Source organism: Pyxicephalus adspersus, chromosome 12 (genome assembly GCF_032062135.1).
Source record: "Pyxicephalus adspersus chromosome 12, UCB_Pads_2.0, whole genome shotgun sequence".
NCBI lineage: Eukaryota > Metazoa > Chordata > Amphibia > Anura > Pyxicephalidae > Pyxicephalus > Pyxicephalus adspersus.
The window spans coordinates 45,709,346-45,721,024 of NC_092869.1; the positions used below are offsets into that span (position 1 = coordinate 45,709,346).

Genomic DNA, 11,679 nt, shown 5'->3' on the forward strand with positions numbered 1-11,679 from the left:
AAAGAATGAGAGCTCCCATCTTTATTGTGGCGCACCACATCCCTACCTCACGTTCAGAAATGTAGAATATCATTTGAGTGTGTGTGTTGTGGGCCTTTCAGAATGAGTTATTACAAAAATCAATCAGATTTGTGCAGCTCATGTATGTAGAGGAACAAATTTGTGACCTGGACAAGACTCAAGTTGGGCAGATCGGTCTTCACATCATGCAGTATTTCAGAAGCTAAAATGCTCTGTAAGCTATGTGCGAATTTTACTCAATCAGCAACTACATTTAACAGCTCTTAGTGCTCTGTGTGGCACGAAGACTAATATGAAACCAGCCGACACTGCACAATATTGTGCTTTATGCAAATAATTCATCACACCATTATCCCTAAAATAACTGTTGGGACCATACAGACTATAAAGGCGGTACCTTCATCATGACGCTTCTCGCTATGTTTGTGACGCCGGGGCGCTCCGTCCCCAGGTGAAACTGGATAGGATCTGCAATGGCAGCATTGGGCTTGAACAAGATGGATGGAGCAACAAAGGAATAGCCCTGAAAATAAAATAGAAAACATGTTATTGTTATTCCTTATAAAGTAATAGGCACTTTAAATACAGCATGCTTTTTTGTATATATATAATGATTTATTTTCCCTCATTTGCCCTTTATTTTGACACAATTTTTGCTCATCTTCTTCAGTAGTAATGAAAAAAAAGATTCAACTGATTTTTTTTTTTTTTTTTTTTTTAAAGGTAAAAGTCTGAAACCAGTTTTTTCTTGCACAAGTTTTTTTCAGGCTTTTTAACATAGGGGAACCTTTAAAATAACTTTAAGGTCTTCAGGGAACCCCTTCTATAATTACTATATCCGCAGCTCACAGTAAATTAGTGGGAGGTCAGCGGGAAAATGCCTTTGACATTGCTGGCCATTCGGAAGAATGTCACCCTTACAGATAGCCAAAAAAAAGATTATTGGTGTTACTTAAAATGACCTAAAAATTGCTCATTGTTTAAGGAACCTCTAGCAACCTTTGGAGAAACTCTGGTTAAAAAAGACGCCTATGTGATTCTACTTCTCCTCCACTTTCTTAGCATAAATTGTATCTTAAAGCAGGCATCCAGGATTAACAAAACCCCCAAACCTTTCCTAAGCACAATGGAGCCCGGGTCTGCGTAATGACAGGTCCTTGATAGCACAGGCTCAGAGTATTGAATGCTCAACATTTAACCTGAAATAGTGGAAAAGAATGACTTTGGGAATAGCTCCAGGACCCTCAAACAAAACGTGTCACTACTTTTAAAAGAAACACTGGTGGTGGGAAACCATGCATAGAATCTGTTCAGCAAAAGCAAATGGGGTAAATAGCTTTTGGCCTCTATAGGTATTCAGAGGTAAATCACTGAAAAAAATCAGTTATTGCCTGTTTGAAATATCATTAAATAATAAAAAAAAGTGATTGAATTTCACAGAAGGAGAATGTAAAACAATCCTGAATTTGTCTGTAGAATTGTTTGCACTGAAGAATGCAAATTACAGATGCTATGTAAACTTCAGTTCTGATCTGTTGACTATGTGGGCTGTTAATGTACTTTATAAAAGCAACAAACCTCTTTACAGCAAAATCAATAGTTTGCCTGGTTATAAATAACTCTTTTAAATGTCAGATTTATACATTTCCAACAAGGCAGGATGGCCTGGGACGCACCACAGAAGGAGCTTTGGAAATGCGGGTTTATTTTCCTGATTTGTGACATTTGATGGTCCACTACTGTTACACAAACTGACACTAATGGCTGTAGTTCAGCAAACCGGATAATCTGGTGACCGGCATGTGAGCTTTTGATGGAAAAATGGAAGAGAGACACCTCCCCCGTGCATTTTTCCCTGTTAAAAAAAAATGAAAAAAGGTGCTAATAAATGAACATGACAGATTCAAAATAGCACCACCTAAATCCATAGTTTAGCCTGTTAGAGGTTGTGTAGCCAAAATAAGGAATGCACAAAAGGCTGCTTTAGGTGTACAAGCAAGTTGATCTTCATTGGGAGAAACACATGCTGATGCAGTACAAAAAGAAATCATGGTTAGAGCCATAAATTGTTACAAACCAACAGACTAAGCATACGTCATGTCGAAAGTCTGTAAGAGCGAAAAGGGTGCTTTGCTCTACCTGCAGATGTGTTCCAGGATCACCAGAATAAATACAAAAGGGAATAAAATGAAGCCGTTGCAGTCCCTCTGGTCTGTAATCTGGTGATCCTGGAACACATCTGCTGGTGAATTGGCGATACCTCCTTGCTCCCACCCAGACTGGTTTATATATTAAACCAGAAATAAGAATCCAGATATCAGATGCATCCACTTGCATACATTTGAAGTAATATTGTGAGTATTGATGTGGGAAGAAGTAATAGGGGACATTGATCAACCTCCAGGGAGTACACATCTACTGTCCTCCTTTATTGGGGTGCGTGTACTAAATGTGTTCATCCTTAAACATAAATAAGATGACGTTTTTAACTTCTTGCTGAATTTACTGGATAACAAATATTACATTAAATGTGTTTACTTGTTGCCTGGAATTGTTTTTTATTAGTTCATAATCCCACCAAAGGATTGTTCTATCAGCATATAAATTTTCAAAGAAAAGAAAAAAAATATATAAAGCAGGACTGTGAAGCAGATCCAAGCTGAGCTCCTTATTTCCATGGAAGTAAATATTTCCCCAAACCTTGCAACAGCCTGTATACAAATAATCTGCAAGCAGAAAGGATTAGCCTGATGAAAAATTGGCTGCTCATTTATTATTAAACCAACAGAAGTCTGCATGTAAACATGGAACAGTTGTAATATACAGTTTGGGGGTCAACGTTGATGCGCAGAAACCTGTGTAATCATTGTGTTTCAACGTGGCATGAATGGTACAAATGAAGAGGATAAAAATTTGATGCAGCTGTTACTGTGCTTGTAAAAAAAAATATTTGGATGTCTTGGGATGTGCCAAAGCTGCGTAAATGCATTGGAGCCAAATATCCTCTGTTTTGTTTACTTATGCAAAGGATTCTGGGTAAAGACATTGAAATGAGAGAATCCACAGTGTAACATCATTACCCTGTTTGCTGGGTTAAAAGTGTTCTCTGGTGAAAGCCAAACTACTCATTGACTGATATGGTTATGCATACAGTTACCCTTGTTCTTGGAGTCCCTACAGAACTAATATTTTCAGTTTTAAGTAGTCATCTGTGACATAAAACACTTCTGTGCTTATGGGTAAAAACAGACCAGGACGCTACCATTACACATTACATTTACCTAAACGGGTGCAAAAAAATTGAATACCTCTAGCTTCATTTGCATGCTCCTTTAGGAAAGTGGAATTATTTGTAAAACCGGAAAATGTTTCCACAAATGACAATGATAACCTAAGAGGCCCCTACAGCATGGTCTGCAAGCACTATGTGATTATTATGGCCACAACAACTGCACCTAGAATCTCTTTAAGTGGAAAGAGTTGTAAAGGATGAGAGTGGCTATTCCAATATTGGTTGAAGAACTTGATATATGGCCATGTTTCCATTAGATAAGACGTAGTAAGCAAGATTTTTGGTGGATGTAAGGTCACAATGTATGTTGGAGCTTTAAAAATCATGATTATTAACCTCACTAGCAATAAACCCGGGGTAGAAAAAAAGTTGCTGAAAGCAGTAATTCCGAGTCACACTCGGGATATGTAAACCCTTTGGAAGGTAATAGTAAATACAGCCTTACCTAATCCGCCGCCATCCCGCGTTGTCCATCACCGCGATCTCTGTGTTCTTTCTTCTTCCTCCGACCGGCTTCTGCACCCGATGAGTCACCGGGGAGATCACGGTGTCGTCAAGGCGTGTGTACGTTGCTGGCGGGGCGGGAAATTCAAAAACCATTTGTATTGCATTCAATACAAAATAACTGTATTGAATGCAATACAATGTATTTATATGTGTAAAATCAGTACATTGTTTTCAAGAACAATTATTTTACAGTATACACAAAAGTATGAGTATAATATGTATTTTTTTTTTAATTTAAATTTTTTTTTTTAATATATAGATTTTTTAATTTATTCAATTTATTATTTTTACATGATTTTGTGTTTCAAGCTTTATTATACTCATACTATTATAATATACTGTAAAGTAGATTTTCATGAAAAACAATGTACCGCTTTTAGACGTATAAAACCGGAAAGAAATGAACCGCTAGGAAGGTTAATATTATTAATAATAATAATAATAATAATAATAATAATAATAATGCAGTTCTGAGGCTTAAAGCAAACCTTTCCTATTACTGTCCCTATACCTGTTCTCCTGTCCTTTCCTCATTCTTCTATTCTCCCTCTTTCCCCTCTAGGCCACTTTCTGGATGCTCATAACCAATGCTGCATATATGTGACCTGTTCCCCAAAAGCTTGATGCACTCTCCTTCCAGGCAGAATAGCATTATATGGGGTTAGTGTATTTGGACATTCTACAATTCGCACTCTAGCTGATCTATGGACTATATACAATTCCAATTTATGTGAACAGCTGTATTTTGTGTTTTGCCTACACACAATGCTTTCCCTTTGTTTGTTACTTCCCTACCTGTATTTTCTCATTTTCTGTTCTTTGTATTTCTATGAAAAACTGTAACAGAAAAAAAAAACCTTTGCTGGACCCAAATTATATCAACACCAACCCCAAAACGAATCCCATGGTAATAATGTATGCATTATAATGGTGATAACATGGCAATGTTTATCAAGAAAGCAATCAAAATTTGTCTTTATTTATTAGCAGAGCCAATCAATATTACTTTAACATTTATGTGTGTATGTGTGAAAATTTATATTATATCAACTACTTGTATAACATTATCCTATTGTACTGCTAACCCTGAGGAAGCAGGGTTAGCAGGGCGAAACGCGTCAGGTACAACAGTCTACACGAGTAAATACCCACCAACAAGTCTAATATATGGCTGCATGCATCTATCCAATGCTAGATGACTACTGTAGAGTGCCCCTTGGGCCTAAATTGTAAATGTCTCCTAAGACCACAAGTTAATTGTGGTCCACATGATGAGAATGTTTTGTATGGTAATATGAGATTTATCATTCAATACAATATTTTACTTTGGCAAAACCTTCTTCGATCCGGCTCTTTTTTAACTATTACCAAAGCCATTCATTTTACTTTATAGTTATTCCATAACTATATAGGCAGATGATGGATATCAATGGCTTTGTAAATGACAACGGTCACATGATAAGAATTATGATCAAGTAGCTTTCCCTCGCAAACAAAGCCATGTAACACCACAACAAGAAGAACTAGAAACTGTTTTTCAAATAAAAAAAAAAAAAATCTAATTTTAGCTCAATTTTAGAGAATACAAAATCAGTAGTTTCAATGCCAATGGATGTTTGATTACAAGAGATAAAACATTGCTATAATTCCTACATAAGCTACATAGGTACAATTTAATAATGTTAAAGCTTTTCCCTATCATCACAAATTCAGCAATCCCTGAGATTTCATGACCCAGAATTTAAAAAAAGAACTCAGATGGGTGACTCATTCTCCAACCCCAGCAGAGAAGTTGTGAATAGTAGAAACTTAGAACACAGAGGTCCAATACACAAACACAGAATTGGCCACTGGTACGATATCATTTATGCCAAGCTTTACTACCTGAAATATTCGGTCAGCGCTTGAAGGTAGAGCAGGGGAGTACGTGGGATCCATATCTGTAAACTCTTCAGCAAAATTCCCTACATCCAGTTCGTCCTTAATGACAGGTTTAAATGGCGCAGGGACTTTCTTGGCTGCTAAATCATCCCAATTAATTGTCTGCAAAACAATAGGCAAAGAACATTGTTTAAAGGATGACTCAAAGTCCAAGTTCATTTTATTTTCCTATACACGTTCATTAACAGATCTTTCTTCATTTCAGGTATTTAAATACTGAATTAAAAACTCTGGTGAACCAGTGAATGTAGTGAAGTAAATCACAAATGTGAACTGTTCTATTCTATTATTTATTATTTCTATGTAATTCAGATGAATGAAGTCAATCTAAGCCCTCTACAGGTAGTCCCTGGGTTACATACGAGAGAGGGACTGTAGGTTTGTTGTTAAGTTGAATTCGTATTTGTAAGTCAGAACAGGTACATTTTTTTAATAAATGCAATTAGGACGTTTGCCTCAGCATATTATTAGGCAGCATGGTGTCAGTTACTGTAAAAAAACCCTCACTATGAGTTAATCACAAACAAAGCAAAAATAAATAATTAAATAAATAAATGTATTTATTTGAGCCTAGACATTCATTAACTTCTGGAACAAGCTGTGCTGATATGCAAAAAGAAACAATTGTGCAGTTTGTCTTGGTCAGGGGCTACCTGTACTTGCAACATCTGCTGCTTCACCGCCTAGTAAGTCCCTATCCCTGAACACGTATTCAGGTAAGGTGTTATCACAAGCTACAGCAATGCTTCTTTTATTCTGCTGATGACTAATCTTCATTCCAAGTTGAGAAGAAATCAGAACATTTGTTATAAAATGTGCCCAGGATTCAGAGACCTTAAATGCACAAGACTACCGGTAAGTTGGATCCATTCATACCACAACATGCATTAAAATGTTTAATATAGTAACACAATGAAATGCATGGTATTGTTGCAGTGGGTTGCCAGACTTTGGTATTGGCCCCTGAATCCACCTCTCCATGGCACAATGCTCTGTGCTGCATTTTGTGCTGCACTGAGGCCCAATGCCAACCTACTTAAATTCCTGTGTTGCAGTGCAATTCATTGTGGTACAAATGAACCCATGGAGGCTGGTAATTCAGATACATTTACAGACATGGAAAGGAACTGAAGATTATGCCATACATAAAATTCTACTTCCCAGATATCGCCAGTCTAACCTAATAAAGATAAGGCCATCCATATTATTGTACTCCTCTGAAAGACTGCATGCTCAGTCCATATGACTGTCCTTGTTTAGATATGTTTTTATACGCAAAGTTTTCTCTGCTCTCAATCTTCCCTGTATGGTAACATTAACAAGCTTGTATGATGTCACTAAAGTGCAGTCATCCCTTGTCTAAATAAAGATAGCAGGGTGAGCAATACTTTTAACCAAGCAAAATATTGCTGCAATACCCACCTTAAAAAACGGATGCTTCTTTATTTCATCAGCACCTTCGGGTCCACAACCCAAACGCTTTTTAGGGTCTTTCATCAATAAACCCCGAATAAGATCTTTTACAAGCTCACCCATTCCTGATGGATACGGAGGGTCACTTTTCAATATTCTCCTACATAAGGAAAAAAATATATAACCTGTGTATATCCCTGGCAGAAATGTGTATTAAGTGCATTTTTATAACACAAATGAAATAAAATATGACCTGTAAAAAAAAAAAAAAAAAAAAAAAAAAAAAAAAAAAAAAAAAAAAAAAANAAAAAAAACAAAACAAAACAATAGCTGGTTTTAATTATTATAATTGATTGCATTACATTTGCTGCTCTGTTATCTTTAGATACTTCCTCTGTCTCTTGTGGCAAATAAGCTTTTATTATCAACTTTCGCAATGCAACTCAATAAAAGGTTTTCTAAAAGCATTAGGCACACATGTATTTCCCATAGAGGAAATACATTGGGCCTGATTTAGTAAAGCTCTCCAAGGCTGGAGAGAATACACCTTCACCGGTGAAGCTGGGTAATGCAGAATACCTGGAATGGATTTCTTCAATGTAATTTGCTATTTGATAGCAAATGTTTTGAATCCTAGACCAGATCCATTTCAAGTTTGCTGGATCACCTAGATTCACTGATAAAAGTGTATCCTCTCAAGCCTTGGAGAGCTTTAATAAATCCGGCTCATTGTCTGCTACACAGCAAATAGTTTCTACAAGGTATTTACAGATGTGGAACTCTTTATCCAATAACAAACAGAACAACTATGCTTCCTGGACTAAGTGTGGGTACGGAGCCTGCGGTGTCTGTCGGAGTAGTCTCTGCATATAGTTTCACAGAACAACCCATTATAGGAAAAGAGGCATGACTGGGATTGCATTCTTCAGGCACTTTTTTTTTTTTTTTTTAAATATACACCCATTTGAATATTCACTTGCTTTAATCCCAAAGCCTTAAAACTATATCAGTGATACTCACCTGCCCGTCCAGTGGTGAGCGCTGCCATCTTTATCCTTCTCTTCCTGAAAACGATCTTTGACCATTGTGATTGGCCAGGCAGGGGCATGCAGGAGTTAGTTTATTCCCGGCATGTGCATAGGAAGTGGTACTGCCAAACACTGAACTGCTCATGCGCAGCCTAGCAAAATTTGACAGCTGTGTGGCAATCAGGCAGGTAAGAACAATTATAGCAGAAGGAACATTGCATGTCCCCTTCTGCAATAAAAAAAAACCTGCCTGACCACCAATTGTTCCAAATTAAAATCTTAAGGTAAAATTTACCTGTTCAGGTTTTGGATCCTGTTTGCACCCCTGAGTTTAAAAGCACAGATTATTAACACTGCAAGTATTTTAGAGTATGGACATGTTAAAACATGTGCATGCTCAGGTGTTTTGCAAACATTCATACACTTTTAATATGGAGAAATTGAAGTAATTGTATAACAAAATAATAATTCTCTAAGATTGTTTTAGGAATTATGTCCTTAATGTTTATAATTGTTGTTCATTGTTTATTTATTTTATTCTTGTTTGGTAATAATTCTTTGAAAAATCACAATAAAAACTTTAAAAAACAAAAACATGTGCATGTGGCATGGTCCACCCAAATGGGAAAAAATATTTACTACATTGTATAAAAATAACCTGCAATGCAAAAAAAGGGAGAATGAACTACAGTGACCTGTTGTTAGAAAAATGATCACAGTTTGCCAAATCATTCCATACAAAGCATTCATGGTTGTGTCATTTCTTCTTTCTTTTCTTTTTTTTTTTTCTTACAAGAATGTTTAAAGTCAAAACCCGAAATTTTTAAAAGTTTGAATAGTTAAAACCACAGTCAGGTTTTTCATACCATCTGTTTCCAATTTCTAAAATTTCCCTAACTTCCTGTCCTGTAGAAGACATACCGGGAAAAGAGAGGTAATATCACTAAAACTATCACTAAAAATTCAAAATCCCCTTTCAGACAGTTGTCATCAGAACAAGAATCCCTTTCAGATGATATCAGCTACAAAAGCTTCTCACTTAACAACTACGTTCCAATGACCTGGGCGCTAAGTAAATTAAGCAGCATCGTAAAGAGCTGGTCTGCTCATGTTGTAAGCATGTATCAGTAACAGGTTTACTGACAGCATGCAGACCCAGATGGAGGAGGATTGCTACACAGGATGGAGTAGAGAGGAATGAAGGGGAGACGCCATGCTGCTGTACAGTCTAGCCGTCAGAAAGTTGGTTGTAAATGCGAGCCGTCAGTAAGCAGGTAAATCCTTCAATGAGGAATAGCTGTATTCCTGTTCTGCTGACCACAAAATTTTGGATTTTTCATCACTTTCAGCCCTGATGTCAATGCAGACCAAACAAAGAATGTGACTCCAGTATTTGTGTGTCAGTATGAGGGCGGAAAGATTAAAATACACAGTAAACATTACACCGCATAAATATACCTACTGGCAAAATCATTGATTTTGTGTTTAATGACCCCGTTTAAGTAAACTCTGTAGAGTCCCTGGTATTGGCCCAATTGAAATGTTTCCTTTATAGCCTTATCAGCCCGGTAATTTATATTATTGTCTGGAAAGGCTTTCAATTCTTGTTGTTTTGCATTGCTTCAGAATAAATGACCCTGAGGGTCCAACCTATTTTTCTCCACTGAAGAGGCTGATGCTGCTGCATTTTATAATAACCTGGCAGAAGTCCCTTTTACTTACAGCTCTGTGACTTACTTTCCGATGTCCGTATGAGTGTTTTTTCCCTCATTAACAGCAAAAGGCGACTCTCCAGTCAGCAACTCGTACATCAAAACCCCCAAACTCCACCAATCTACAGCCTGGAAGGAAGTAAAGTGAGTAAGAAATGTCAAAAGCTAAAAGCCAAGAGAATGTAGCTGCAAGAACAATTTGCAATCTTTTTTGAGAACATTATTTTCTCAGTAACACAACTACTGTACAAGGGTTACTCACTCACTGTACTGATCTATAGAGGGCAAGAAATATGTTAGGACTACAGAACACCACCCCCTCCTTTTCCTCTATAAGAAAGAGGCATTATGCAGTCCACAGAAAAAGCTGGGAATAATGCTTACTGATGATTGAACATACACTGCAAAACACACCCAATGATATATTTAACAGAACAAAAGGTGGTAAAAAAATAAGTTTATGGAAAGGGTTTACATACTTTAAAACAATTCCCAAAAAACTAAAGGTTTACTTTAAAGAACTCATTAATTTTTCTGGTTTATCTATTTTTATTTAGGTAAAAATAACTACCTAAGCCTATATTTGGATCGCCTTATAACTGAGTATATTCAGTATACAGCCATAAACATTTTCTACATATCTAGGCTTGGCTTCCTGAACAAAAATGCTGCAGAAAGAGAACACGGTTACTCTTTCTTGGTCCATTGCTTTACTAAGAAAACCCCCGGGCACAAGACATGCATTTTTTTCTGTTCTCAACCGAGTGAGAAAGAGTAATATCTTTTGTCCAGTCTTTAATAATCTATCTTTCTTTGGAGAAATTTCACTTTGGTTCCAGTTGCAGAAAAAACAGGACACCAGACAAATTTGCTCAAATAGAAGAGAAATCCACCGCCTACTGATTTGGCAGCTTAAGGCTGCGTACACACATGCAATATTTTTTTGTTGGAAACGACCGTTCGTCAGATAATCGTTAACAAAAAAAGTGAACAACGACGCCGATGAACGAGGATTGTTGTTTGAAATGAACGACCGTCGACGACGACTTTCTCCTTTACATAATACTTCCTGCATCATTCAAACGATCGTATCTAGCGTGTGTATAATATTGGTGGAATATATTTGAATGATCGTATTGTTACAGCATGTACAGAATTGCGCACAATACGATCATTCAAAATAATCATGCATAATCGTTGATCTGTCGTTAGTCGTTCGTTTTCTAACGACAATTAATGCACGTGTGTAACTAGCTTAATATTGGAAATCTGCATAGTAGGTGTTGAATCAGCTTTTTAAAGTCCCCATCAGAATTCTGTGTGACAACGCTAGAGTACAATTGTAATAGAGCATGGTCACCTTAAAACAGGAAAGGCCTAAACAAGGACTTTTGTAGTAGGACCATAAGAAATTATTTGATTCAAAGTTGCTGATTGAAAAAGTGTGAAAATTACATATACATGTTACAGATACATGAGATTTTGGTGATTTTACATCTAAAAAAGTTCCGCTGTACATAGGAGATTCACTACTGCCAACATTCTAGGGTACTTTGGAAGGAAATCATAGAAGAATGTGTACCTTATCATGGCCAGAATCCCCTCCACCGACGATCTCTGGTGCCATGTATTCTACAGTTCCACAAAAGGAGTACGCTCTTTCATTCTGAAAGTAAAACAATAGTTTAACATAATATTATATACATACATATATATATATATATATATATATATATATATATATATACACATACACACACATACA

The 11,679-nt window shown here is 36.6% G+C and overlaps 1 protein-coding gene across 1 annotated transcript in view; it reads right to left on the reverse strand.

Annotated features, from left to right (window-relative positions):
* RPS6KA5 (ribosomal protein S6 kinase A5) overlaps positions 1-11,679 on the reverse strand; it is a gene marked incomplete at its 5' end in the record, with an annotated part of 42,017 nt that overhangs the window by 17,967 nt on the left and 12,371 nt on the right. The window contains 5 exon segments of the mRNA XM_072428525.1: positions 419-544; positions 5,705-5,863; positions 7,184-7,334; positions 9,940-10,043; positions 11,497-11,580. Of these exon segments, the coding sequence (XP_072284626.1) occupies positions 419-544; positions 5,705-5,863; positions 7,184-7,334; positions 9,940-10,043; positions 11,497-11,580 (624 nt within the window).